Source organism: Sinocyclocheilus rhinocerous, unplaced genomic scaffold (assembly GCF_001515625.1).
Source record: "Sinocyclocheilus rhinocerous isolate Xijiao unplaced genomic scaffold, SAMN03320098_v1.1 scaffold946, whole genome shotgun sequence".
NCBI classification, from domain to species: domain Eukaryota; kingdom Metazoa; phylum Chordata; class Actinopteri; order Cypriniformes; family Cyprinidae; genus Sinocyclocheilus; species Sinocyclocheilus rhinocerous.
This window is the reverse complement of record NW_015633151.1, coordinates 1,600,134-1,613,774: the sequence shown is the minus strand read 5'-3', so window position 1 is coordinate 1,613,774 and position 13,641 is coordinate 1,600,134. Positions and strand designations below refer to the sequence as shown.

The 13,641-nt window shown below is 40.9% G+C and overlaps 1 protein-coding gene across 1 annotated transcript in view; it reads left to right on the top strand.

The window, feature by feature from the left end:
* LOC107743179 (histone-lysine N-methyltransferase SETD2-like) overlaps positions 1-13,641 on the top strand; it is a 29,269-nt gene that overhangs the window by 2,671 nt on the left and 12,957 nt on the right. The window contains exons 2-15 of the mRNA XM_016556311.1: positions 1,058-1,181; positions 3,094-3,115; positions 3,238-7,187; positions 7,341-7,472; positions 7,999-8,127; positions 8,215-8,338; positions 8,434-8,511; positions 8,924-9,021; positions 9,131-9,275; positions 9,871-10,005; positions 10,125-10,253; positions 10,500-11,663; positions 12,061-12,109; positions 12,210-12,456. Of these exons, the coding sequence (XP_016411797.1) occupies positions 1,153-1,181; positions 3,094-3,115; positions 3,238-7,187; positions 7,341-7,472; positions 7,999-8,127; positions 8,215-8,338; positions 8,434-8,511; positions 8,924-9,021; positions 9,131-9,275; positions 9,871-10,005; positions 10,125-10,253; positions 10,500-11,663; positions 12,061-12,109; positions 12,210-12,456 (6,431 nt within the window). The 5' untranslated portion in view covers positions 1,058-1,152. The remainder of the gene's footprint in view (positions 1-1,057; positions 1,182-3,093; positions 3,116-3,237; positions 7,188-7,340; positions 7,473-7,998; positions 8,128-8,214; positions 8,339-8,433; positions 8,512-8,923; positions 9,022-9,130; positions 9,276-9,870; positions 10,006-10,124; positions 10,254-10,499; positions 11,664-12,060; positions 12,110-12,209; positions 12,457-13,641) is intronic.

The following is a 13,641-nucleotide window of genomic DNA, read 5'->3' as shown; positions in this document are numbered from 1 at the left end:
AATGATAGAGCTTGAAAGATCAAAGACAATTTTTAATATAACTCTGACTGGATTCGTCTGAAAGAAGAACGTCATATACACCTAGGATGCCTCGGGGGTGAGTAAAACGCAGACTATTTTTCATTTTTGGGTGAACTAACCCTTTAATATTCACCCGACAGATGAATGTACAGCAGAATACTGTAAAGTTTGCTTTGACATCACCAGGAAAATGAAAAGTTTCCCTTTTAAAATGTTTATAAGCTTATTTCTTTTATAGCCTCCATCATGCAAAATTATATAATTAGTTGCATCTAAAAGTCAGCATGAAAATTCTTTATTTTCTAAATGCATATTACAGACCTTATTATAAACAATTCATCCATTATTTTTTTTAGACTTCACAATTTTAATCAAAATGTTGTAACTGGATCTTCTGGTGAAAATGACAGACTTCTCTCTGGTAGCATATGCAAGACTTCTCCAATCAGTTGCACTTAAACCCACCCCTGCAAGCTTGCATTCATCTGCCTCCATTTTACAGTGCAAAATCCAATCAACAATCAATTTATGGAACCAGGTTCCCTGCTTCATTTTGTTTTTCTTTTTCAATGATCTGTTACACTTAGATGTTGCAATATAGGGGGGAAAATCTTCACTACCTCTGTTTCACTTCAACTTTAATATTGTCCTCGACCTGTGCTGCTTTTCCCAAAAGCATTGTTAGCTAACTATGGTCATTAGTTCCATTGAACTCTATTGGTAATGATGGAACTTGCGACCATAGTTGTTTTTGGGAAACGCACCCCAGATCAAAAACAAACTTGTTACCTGTTTTTGTGACCCACAAGTTGAGAGCCACTGGCCTAGACAGCAAAAACACAGTAACGTTCTTATAACAATAAATTTAACACTTCCAGTGGTGTATCTGTGAGATTCTACAAAATTGTTAACTTTTAGCAATGAGAAACCTGAAGTCTTCATCTATAGACAAATAATTACAAATACAGTGGACAAATATATTTGTGTCATGGAATCGACATTGCCTGAATGCAGTTATGCTGTCTCTTCTCCATAGGTGTGACACCGTATCAGAGAGCATACTACTCTGAGTTGGTTTGCCCCAAGTGTTGTAGCTTTCTTCAAGCTGCTCAGCATCAGCTCTGACTCAAAATGGATGCTCAGTTGAATCAAGAGCTCAGGTACTCTCTCAAGTGTGGCTATTGAGTGGAATATGGTGCAATAGCATTTGCTTAAACTGCCAGCAGAATGTTAATTTAAACGACTTTCACTTTTGGCTGTTGTTGGAACAGAGTCTTTGCAGTAGTGTTCTTCATAACTTGAATTGCAGAATTTAATGTCCAATTTCTCATGGGCCAATATATCTTTAGCTCTTTATGTCAACGGACCTTATGCAAGAATGTTAAGCCATGCTTCCCTGCAATGCTAATCCTGCTTCTCCAGTCACGGGCTAAATTTGGTTTTGCACTATTGAGGGATTTTAGATAACCAAGTGCTTGCATATATTATATGTAGGCTTAAAAGATTTTAAAACCTTTTTGCGTTTCACCTTGCAGTTTAAAGTTATTTTAAAATAAAACTGTGAGATACCACAGCATTTTGTCACAATATAATTTGTTATTCGAGGAAAATTTATATTCAGACCAAGTTTTCAACCAAGAATTTGTGGTCAGAATAAACAGTTCTTTAGTTATTCATGTTAATGTGCTGGACTTGCTTGAACTTGGACAAATGCATTTTTAACAAACTTGCCTTTTATGCAGTGTTCAGTATTAGGCCTGTCACGATAACAACTTTTTGTTGTGCGATATATTGCCCCAGAAATAATTGCGATACGCGATATTATTGTCATTTTAAATACCGTTTTATGCCACTGAATATATAATCATAATGTAACAGCATAATAATGCAAGAAGTCCTACACACTTCCAGATGACAACAAACGTTTACTTTCTAAGAATATTTAGATTATGGAAATTAAGTATCAAAATATTAGATACCTTAAAAAACTTTAATAAATAGTAAATAAACATTTTCTAACAAAAAGTGCAAAGTAACAAGTAGAATAAAAGAAAAATGCACAAAGAACTTGTATGGAGATTTTTTCCCTGACCTGTAAATTAAGGGTGCACACTATTGCTGAAAAACACAATCACTACTTAGCAGTCGGATGTCCGTATGCACAAAGGCACAGATCCCTAAACAAGGTCATATCTGGCAGATGAAACTTGGTTTGTAGAAGCATTTTTTAAATTTGAACTAGCACCTCATGACTACACCACGTTATATACAAGAAGCTGCAAAAGAGACAGGCGCAAATGGAATGTACAAAACATAGTGACATTAATTTTTAAGTAAATATAATGGGCGATATATTGCGTCACCAAAAATTATTGAGGTCATGTACATATATTGCGCGATAAGTCGATATATTGATTATTGCGACAGGCCTATTCAGTATTTGAGCCTTTGCATGAAATGTTATTTCACATGCTTGATATTTGAGTTTATTTTATGCTACTAGTGAGTGTCATTAGGGATATCATTTTAGCGATATCACTGTTGCATTAGAATGGCTAAAGTGGGTCACACATCAAAATTCTATTATATACTTGAATCTTGATGGTGCCATGATTAAATAATATTAAATAGGGTCATGGTAGATTAAAATATTGCCTATCTGACAGATATGAATGGCATGAGAATCCCCTCCCATTACTACTACTATCATTGTAGGGTTACTCCATTATGAAGGTCAGATGGAGAAAAGGAGTCTCAGAGGAACATGTAACCTAGTTGTTGCTTTGTAGCTTCATTTAGGTTTTATGAGAACTAGAAAACAGCTTATTTGTTGTCGAAAGTGTGTCAGTTGTTTATTACATGAAGTGACTTCAAAAATAGGAAGTGATGTGAATGAACTATAGGGCTACATTGTGTTTCATAGACTTTTTTTAACTATTAGTCCTTGGCTTTTGGATAAAAGAGTGGTGTTATTTTCACAGCAGGTTTTTAATTTTCCTTGTAATGAGATTTTAAATTGACTGGACTAATGTTCTCCTTTTTTTCTTTCCTGCTGTTCTTTTATGACAACAGGGAAGATGTGACAGATTGTTCGGTAGGTGTATAATTCAGATATTTTGCAATTTTTGTTTCAGTTAAATGTACATAAACAACAAGAAACATGTTATGTACATGTGCATAAAATACTCATTTTATTTAATTTTTTTATATCACTAGATCAAGGTTGAAAACTTCCCGAAACAAGTCATATTCAAAGGCCTTGCACCTAGGGTTGTATTGACAAACCATCTCCTGCCTAAAGGAACCAAGGCGAAGGTAAACCTTGAGGAACAGGGTCGACAAAAGGTCTCCTTCAGCTTCGCACAGACAAAGAAACCACGTCAAAATGTATTTCTAGCCCCACCAAGTCCGGAGAAATCTGCAAGTGAACATTCTTCTGCACTGCAAGCTGGACCTGTACCTACTCCAGATCTAGCAGGACAGAGTGATGAAACCAAGAATGTGGATACAAATACTCCAGCAGTTGGGGAGACCCAGACAGCACCCGCCCCATTATCCTTCCCTCTCAAATCAAAACCTGTTCTTGGAAAGATGCATTTTAAGAAACAGATTCTCAGCGTTACTGTTGTTGAGGATAACTCCATTGGCAGCACTGCCTCAGCAGAGATTTCAGAGCCAGTAGTCCCATCTAAGTCAGACAAAATTAGATCTTCAGCCAAGGTTGAAACTGAAACCTCATTGCAACTGTCTCACAAGAACTCTGTCATTGATAGTTCCTCTGAAAAAGTTCTCAAAGAGGAAAACCCTCAGGAGAAAGTAGATTCATGCCTTAAAGGTCCTGTTTCTTCCCATATTGGGAAGGGAGATAAGGATACTTCCATTATTTCTGAGCATGAGGAAAACAGAAAATCACAACCTCGATCAGATTGCACGCTTCCAGGTTCAGAATCTGATGGGGATTCAATCAGAACATCATCTAGCCAGAAGTCTAGTGACCGCAGAAATAAGATAAAATCTGAATGTCCGAGTAACGAAGCAAAAAGATCCTCTAATTCCAAAACTGAGAAATCCAGGCATGTTAGGAAAGAAGATGAAAAGGGGTCAAGTCGTTCAAAATCTGAGCGCGACTCCAGGCACACATCGTCAAGATCTTCTCGTTCTGACAGGGAGAGAAGAAGGACCAAAAGTCGGTCACGGTCTAGATCTCGAGGCTGTCGAACTAGTTCCTATTCCAGGTCTGAAAGATCCAGGAGTGAGAGACAGTCAAGGTCAGATAGGTCACATTACCATGATTCTGAGCGGAGGTTTCATAGAAGTTCTCCTCATCGTGAAAGGAGAGGCTCACATTCGCGAACCGATGGCAGGTCTCGTGACAGCTCTGACTCGGAGGATGACCACAGGCGGACAAGGACTCGAGGTAGTGACTCAAGTCGATCCTCCACTTACTCTAGCTCGCAAAAAGACTCAAAATTATCCACTCACTCCAGATCCCACAGGGACTCAAAACCCACAGATTGTTCTCGATCATCCGAGTCAGACAAAAGAACCCAGCATTCAAAGTCAGAGCGATCTCATTTAAAAGCTGGTGACTCTGAATCCAATAGAAGGAGCTCTCCTGACGCAGAAACAGTTCACAAGAAATCCAGTGCCCACTCAAAATCTGAGATTAATGCTAAAACCTCAAATTCTAACCCAGCTACCTCATCCCGAACATCTGAGAAAAAGGTCCATAAAAACAGCTCTGACTCTGATGAGGAGCACAGAAAAAAACGTCAGTCACAAGGATCAGACAGGTCATCTGTGTCTGGGACTTCATCTTCCAAAAAAACAGACTCAACGGATCACAAGACTTTAAATAATGTTACTGGAACAGAGAGACAATCAAAAGACAGATCAAGTAATAACACAAAGCAGTCACAGTTAGCCCCCAGCCGAGTTACTCCTCAGAAGGAATGCAGCAAAATTGATGACAACTCTACTCTGCCTAAATCTAAATGCATTTCTCAACAGATGCATGAAGCTACGCACAAAGTTAATTTGTTCAAAACAAAACAACAAACTGAGCAACAAGCTCCAAACCAAGAACTTAGTAGTTTGGGAAAGTGCACAAATGATCCTGAGAGTCACAAGACAACTGAAAGATTGAAGGAATCCACTTCCACGACAAGTAGAAGTCTTGAAGTTAGAAGTTCCACTGATGAACCTGGAATGAAAAATGAGATTCCAGTCCAAAGTAAAGCTCTGGCAGAAGGACCGACTGACTCATTTTGTGTAGGCCACACTCCCAATCAGGATTCATTAGGATCACTGCCAGACCCTCTTTCTGTGAAAGAATTACCACCTGGAGGATGCTTGAAATTTAACACTAAATTAGATGGGCCATCGCACATCACACAGAGTGCTCAACTCTGTGAAAAAGATTCTGAGCAGCATTATGAGAATCCTGAACAACCCAGTAGTGGAATTTTGAAAAAGGATGGTAGTGCAAAAAAATCCCGATGGGACATTGTTGGTCAAGTCACTTCAGAATATCAAATAGTGAATCCAGATGTGGAAAAGGTCATTTCGGTAAAAAGAATAGAGTTTAACAATGATACTACCCCTGAAGAATCTTGTACACAGAAACAGGACTCTGAAGTACCATCTAAAAAATCTGTAGAAGAACAAATACAAGACACAACCTCAGCTGAATCTCATCAGAAAGTAAGTTCTCGTGCGTCTGACCTTGAAACCCAACATACTCATGGTGAACTTATGAAACAGATAGTTGAAGATCCTCAATCAACAAATGCCCCTGTTGTTAGTGATCTTCCCCTTAATTGCAGTTCTGGCAGTAAAGAGAAAATCAATGTAGACAAACCTAAGCCTGAAACTCAAGACCCCGATTCCTTAAACCACGATGGTAAATGCCACAGTGAGGACAGTGAGAGTGAAGAATCGGACTCAGATTCAGATGATGGGCGTGTTTCTTTAAAGCGGTTGCACTCGGTGGTGGTTGTGCCAAAAAATTCAACCATTGCTCTTGAGACAAATGACTTGACTGAACCGTCTCCCGGGTGTTTAGTGTTTTCTGGACAGCAACAGACTGATACGCATGAAAGCATTAATAGGGAATTTGCTTATGGCTTTAGCAATCAGTCAAAGCTTGAGGAATCACCAGCTGCACTTTTTAAGGCCAGTGCACAAGCTGCAATGCTAAATCCAGATATTAAACGTGTCTCCTACCAATCGCAGAGCAACATGGTTGACAGCACCAGCCATTCGGAGGCTACCATTGCACATGTGTACAAGAACTGGAGTGCCCAAGAAAGACCAAATAGTGTCCAGATAAACCAAGCATCACTTCAGAGTTTTGAAAAGACTTCGCGACCTGAATCGGATCACCATCAAAACCATGATAGACCAGATAGCTGGAATGGTAGGAAAGGAGGAAAGCAGCACTATGGGGAATCCACTGACTTCAACACTGGGAAGGGTTATGGCTTAGCCTGGGACTTTAACCAGTCAGAACAGCCCAGCAGCACATTTCAGCAACCGGACAGCAGTCATGGCACTGAACACCCGCCTCAACCAGGAATTGCTCTGTTTGGTAGCGGTCACAGACAAGGTCCATGGACTCAGCCTGCGATCTCTAAAACCAACAGACCAGTAAACGCGCATGTGCCTTTTCAGTATCATGATTCAGTTAACCAGATCCATCCAGACTCTTTGACCAATGATCACGATGAAGACAGGGTAGTAGGGATCAAACAAGGATCTGTCCTGTCTGCTGATCTTCCAGGATCATCCCCATTTGTTCAAGCCCATGAGATAAGCAGCAATTGCAGCTTCACCACAGAAAGTCAGAACATCTCGGAAGCCCCTAGAGAAGACAACCAAAAGCCTCATCGAGGAAGGGGTCCACCTAAGAAGAGACGTCAAGAGTTTGAATCTGAATCGGATAATGAGGCAGAGGCTGGTCTGAGCAGTAAAAGGGAGTGTTTGGATGAGAGCTCAAGGGTTGTGAAAGATGGTAAGGAATCTTTTCACCAAATTCAAGAGGTGGCGCGCCCACTGCTCAGTCTGAAAAACTTTGTGGATCCAGCAGTTTGGAGGGAAAAGGCAAAGCAGAAAAAAATGCCACCCTACTTCGATCTCATTGAAGATAATGTATATCTGACAGAACGGTAAGTATATATTTTTCCCTTTTTATCCCTGGCAATTAAATTCATGTTCCTGGTGTTGGCAGCGCCATGCTCCACTGTTTGAATTAAATGTTCGTTTGTTCATTTAATTTGATCTTTCATAAAGCTCATGAAATCTGTTCTCTGTCCTTACAGCAAGAAGAATAAGTCCCATCGAGACATCAAGCGTATGCAGTGTGAGTGTGCTATCCTCTCAAGGGAAGAGCGTGCCCAAGGAATGATGGCTTGTGGGGAGGATTGCCTCAATCGCTTGCTGATGATTGAGTGGTAAATGTCTTGCTACTACATCATAATGTTTGCTTTATAGTAGAGAGTATCTGTAGTGAGAGACTGTAATTAATACATCATGTTTATGTAGGGCTGCACGATAAATTGCAATGAAATCACAATTGCGATTAGGCAAAAGCTGTGATTGTCATGTGCATCTTGTCAGTGAAGCACGGTTCTGTGATGAGTAGTAAATCTCCATCCGAAGGCCAGAGGGCATTCTCGCGTGGCTCCATCTGAAATCACGTGAAAATACCACATTTAATAACATGTTTTTACTCCAAACTCACTCCATAACGTCAGTCCATACGAGAGCGCCCTCTGGCCTTCGGATGGAGATTTACTACTGATTACAGAACTGGCTTTACTGACAAGATGCGCATGACAATCGCATTCGATTAATCGTGCAGCCCTATGTTTATGTTACTTGCTGATTTTATGTTACTGGCAGATTGCGGTTTGTTGCGGTAAGAACATTGACGGCAAAATTTTTCTAATTTTTTTTCTCTTTTTCTGCTCTTTCAAGCTCTTCTCGGTGTTTAAATGGGGCATACTGCTCCAACAGGCGCTTTCAAATGAAGCAGCATGCAGACTTTGAGGTAATTTTGACTGAGACCAAAGGCTGGGGCCTACGAGCAGCCAAAGACCTACAGCCGTAAGTACTATTTGCTTCAGCTAACAAGTGCTTATTAGATATGTTCTTTATGTCTTTTATGTTGTTACCTTTTTTTTTTTTTTGCAGGAACACCTTTGTTTTAGAGTACTGTGGAGAAGTTTTGGATCATCGGGAATTTAAGGCACGGGTGAAGGAGTATGCACGAAACAAGAACATTCACTATTATTTCATGGCTTTGAAAAATAATGAGGTGAGCTGTGGAATTAGTGCAAAAATAAGAATTTGAAGTGTTTCTGACTTTCGTGAATTAAGACACATGAGCCTATGTCTCTATTTTGTCTGCAGATTATTGATGCGACTTTGAAAGGAAACTGTTCACGTTTCATGAATCACAGCTGTGAACCCAATTGTGAAACTCAGAAAGTAAGTGCATTCGATTTTCATTGTGGTCTCAGATTTTTGTACCCCCCACACAAATCCTACTCCTCCTCATTATCATAAGAGCGAGATCTGGATTGTTGTACAGTATATCTGCACAGTTCTTCCAGTTCCAGTATGTTGTTCAGAAAGGATAAGAAGCAGGATGTCAATAGAAAATGTAAATGTGATTGTTAGTGTGATACTATCAAGGAGAGTGGGTCAAAATGGCAAACTCTTCTGTCTAGCAACCAAACAGTCAATTACTGAGGTCAACTACTTATCCAGTAAAAGGTTATTTAGCCGCATCTCTATGCATTTGTTGCCTATGTAGGAATAGGTGCTTCTGGAACTTAGAGCCTTTGATTTCCATGTAAAATCTTTGTTTAGCATTTCTAATCCATCACACCCTTTGCAGTGGACTGTAAATGGCCAGCTCCGAGTTGGCTTCTTCACCACCAAAGCTGTGACGGCTGGGGCGGAACTCACTTTTGATTATCAGTTCCAAAGATATGGGTAAAAGATCCGGTCATTTCCTTTCATGTATAGTTTTGTTTTTCTTAAAATGAAACTCGACATACACGTTGATCATAATATATCATATCTTGCTTCTTTTGTCCACCAGTAAAGAGGCCCAGAAGTGTTTCTGTGGAGCTCCTAGCTGCCGAGGTTTAATAGGTGGAGAGACTCGGGTTAGTGTCCGAGCAGCAGGTGGGAAGAAACAGAGGGACCGCTCACGGAAGAAAGACACTGACAGTGCACTTACCACGGTGAGCAAGAGGACTCAGTTATTGTGTTGCATCCAGCTATTGGAAATGACAAGAGAAAGGCAGAATAAACCCATGCAGTGACGGGAAGTGTTTTACATGTCAAGTCCATGACTCTGATATCATGTTTCAGTGATTAAATTTAGTCAACATTTGCGCTTGAACAATTGTGTGTTAACGCTAGACACAAATAACACATGGCCTGCCAGATTTTCAAACTGTTGTAGCAAAGTGTTATCTTAAACCAGCAGTACCAAAGCAATGATCTGGGTCAGCTTTGTTCTTGCTTGCATGTTAATTGCTTTGAGACTTTCAGGGCTTGTTCCAGTCTACAAATAACACGGCTAATATATTCTGCATGCATTCAAGCTAATTGCATTTTAAGGTTTTTATGGCTTGTTTGAACTAGCACTCTTCATCTCTGGCACAGACCTGCACTAAGAAAGCAAACAAAATGTAGAAACATCCTCCTGATACATAAAATTGAGTGACTTGAAATTAGAAGTGAGCTTTTGCCATGGTCACTGTTTGATCAAGATCAAAGAATGATTTCTCCTGTGTTGCTGCTGCTGTCTAATTGGTTGAAATTATTCTGCAGTTGGATGAAGAGCTGGAGGCTCTGCAGGAGAATGGAGAAGGCTTGTGCGGAGAGAAAGATGTGATCTCACTCTGCAGGCTCATGGTGCGAGTGGAGACAATGGAGCAGCGACTCACCTGCCTTAAACTCATTCAGGTATACAGCAAAACCGGCACGTTAAGATGTGTTTGATTTATTGCACAGCATAGTTTTGCATTAAGCATTTAAAAATGACTGACAACTGGTCTTACTGAGTTTTTTGCATGTCTTTGCAGAATACCCAGAATCCCTTGTGCCTGAAGCAGTTTTTGGATCACCACGGCCTCTCGCTGCTGTGGATATTTATGGTTGAACTTTCTGAGGCTAAGAGCAACTCTGTAAACAACATTAAACTACAGCTGGAGGTAAGAGTTCCAAACACACACATTTAGGGGAATTTAAGAGCAGATCCCGAAGCAAATTAGTGGGCTGCTAGCTATTTCTGCCATTTTCCTCAAGCAAAACCCAGAAATTCATAGTGGTCTGATATTTTAGTAAATGTAGCTTAATTATGGTAAGGCTGTATGTAGTTTTGAGCTACAATTTAGGGTGCTGTCTCCTAAAGCTAAACTTTTTTTTGTTTTTGTTTGGTTTTTTGTCTAAATTCTTAGATAATGAAGGCTCTGGCAGTGCTTCCCATCTCAACGAAGAATATGCTGGAGGAGAGCCGAGTGCTGCAGTTTATCCAGCGCTGGGCTCAAAGCCGGCCACTCAGCCAACCAGCAGAACAGGATGGCTACTCCAGTGAGAGCACCTCACGTGCCCAAACGCCCCTCAACACCCCTGATGGTCCACCAGCCAAGCTGGCTTCTGAGCTGGATGGGGACACTTCCAAGCGAGCAGTCTACCATAGGTTGAAGATCATCAGTGAAAACAGTCTGGACAGTGCCATGTCCGATGCTAGTAAAGCTTCGGATGGGAAAGAAGAGGAGGATGAGGAAGAGGAAGAGATGGAGGATGAGACTTCACAGTTGGAAGCCACAATTGAAAGGGAGGTTAAAGTAGAAAACAGTGAAGCGCCTTCTGAGAGTCAAGCTGAGCTTGAGCCCGAATTGAAACAGGAGCCCCCTGAAACCGAAGAAGTCACACATTCAACACCAGAGGCCACTGGCAGTGAGGGAGAGACACTTGAAACACAAGAACCTGAAGAAAAACACATCGTTAAGCCTGAAGAACAACTGGAGGATGAAAGGATCGTGGAGGAGACCAAGAGCGAGGAGCCATCAGAGTCCCAGACAGAGTCAACAACAGTTGAAGATGCCCCTTCAGTCACGGACACCACATCTGCAGCGGACATTAGTAATGATGTAGTTGCTGAAGTGGAAACTCCCATGGCTGAGACACAGGTGGAAAACGCATCTTCTGAACAATGCAGCTCCGAAGGGAATGAAAGTTGCAGCACTGCAGAAATCACACCCACACAACCATCGGAAACTATAATGGAGAGCGTATCCTCTGAATCTACAGCTGTTGCCATAGAGAGCGCACCCACAGAATCTCCGTCTGCCTCTGTGGAAACCACTCCACCTGAATCTGCTGCTGTTTCTACTGAAAACGTATCATCAGAGGCTGTCGTAGCTGCCGGTTCTGCTGATGCGTCGGCCCTGGCTATTGTTGCTGTTCCAGCAGAGGGTGCTGCAGTGGGGACGCCCTCTCAAGATGAGGAGGAAGGTGTCTCTGATGTGGAGAGCGAGCGCAGTCAGGAGCCACAAGTTCAGGCTTCTGATATCAGTGACATGGCCGCCCGGCTGCTGGACAGTTGGAAAGACTTAAAGGCAAGACTAAGATTTGTTAAAAGGAGGGATGCACCCTACTTAGTCGATACTAAGCCCAAAAAACATACTTCGTTTTTGTGTATGTTAGGGTATGCGTACATAACTGCAATCGTTCTGATCATAATTTCATAATAGAAATATACACATACATATACATAAACTTCTAATGCATGTGTCGACCACCTGTTTTCGCAAATGGAGTATATCAATTAATTTATCAAATGGAGTATACTTGAAAGTCTATGTGTTCAGCCTTATGCATATGCTAAGCATAAGCATAAAAACCAGAGTATGCTTTAGGCTTAACTAGATCTGTGTATCACTTCTTAAAAATAATTGTGTACTTGATCATGTTAGATCACAAATAAACAAGGTGATTTTTTTTTTTCCCTCTCAGGAAGTTTACAGGATACCAAAGAAGAGCCAGGTTGAAAAAGAGTCAAGTGGTATGTCAAGAACGCATCATACTTCGACCTAGCTTAATTTTAACCACTTCATACGTTTTTTGTAATAACCTCTAATCCATCCTTTGTTTTCCTCAAATAGATCGCAGTCGTGATCGAGAAGCCCTGATGACCCCTCGCACACCTTCGAGCAGTCGAGAGAGAGAGCGAGAAAGAGATAAGGAGCGCGATCGAGACCGGGACCGGGACAGAGACTGGGAGCGTGAGCGGGACCGGGAGAGGGATGGAGAGAGATCGTCTCTTCGCAGTGCAGATAGAAAAAGACGACGAGGCTCCACCTCCCCTCTACCGCCTTCAGCCTATGAGAGGGGCCGCAGAAATGATGACCGGTAAGATTTTAGATGCATTTTTTTTTTTTGCCTTCATTGTGATAATTGGATTTAAAGTTTCTTTTTGGTGTTTTTTGCCTTTATTTCAATAGGATAGTGTAGAGGAGACAGGAAGTGATGTGGGAGAGAGAGGGGGGGCGTGGCGGGGATCGGGAAAGGTCCTTGAGCCAGGATTTGAACTCGGGACGTAGCACAACAGTGCTTTATGTTGGCGTGCTGCTCACAAGGCTATCGGCGTCAACAAGACACCATATTTAAAACGTAATAATCAATTTAATCTAGCTTGCGCTCACAGTTGTACAGGGAAGCAGCTTCGGGCGGATGGCGTATGATGTCGGCGTTGCGCATGTGCAGCTCAGAAGTGACAAATGTGGAAGCGCAGGGGAGAGATCAAAACAAAACAACGGTCAAGAATTAGAAGTACAAAATGAGGATTTGTAAAGAAGAATGTCGGAGGATTTCGATATAGTGAAATAAAGCGCATCCATCCATAATGAAAAGTGCCTCACACGGCACCGGGGGGTGAACAAAGGCCTCCTTTAGCGAATCTATGTGTTTTTGTAAACACCCCCCGGAGCCATGTGAGGCACTTTTTATTATGGATGGATGCTCTTTATTTCACTTCTTTTGGACTGATGAACTGCAACACCCGATGACTGCCATTAAATAGCTTGGAAAATCAAAGTCAATTTTTAATATAACTCCGATTGGATTCATCTGAAAGAAGGAAGTCATATACGCCTAGGATGGCTTAAGGGTGAGTAAATAATTTTCATTTTTGGGTGAACTATCCCTTTAATGGAAAACTAGAGAAATTGTTTGAAATAGCATGAACTAATTTTCATTCATAGTTGACCGGTGCTAGCAAAATGAGTCACAATGAGCAAATTTTCAAAAATGAGTTATTTTTATTTTCACATTAAAAGACCTTCAAAATGATATATGATTTGTTGGAATCGGATTAAAAATGACTGAGCTGTGTGAAGTCAGCAAAGTCAATTCTGAGAAAAATCAAGTTGAAGTTTTCTGAATGTTCCAAAGCAAAATCACCCAACAACATTGCATTGTTTCCTCCTCTTCCTTTCTTAATATTAATTACTATATTAATAATCACAATATAGACATTTTTTTTCTTTGTTATTAAAAATAAGAACAGATGCAAAAAAAAAAAAAAAACAGTAGAAC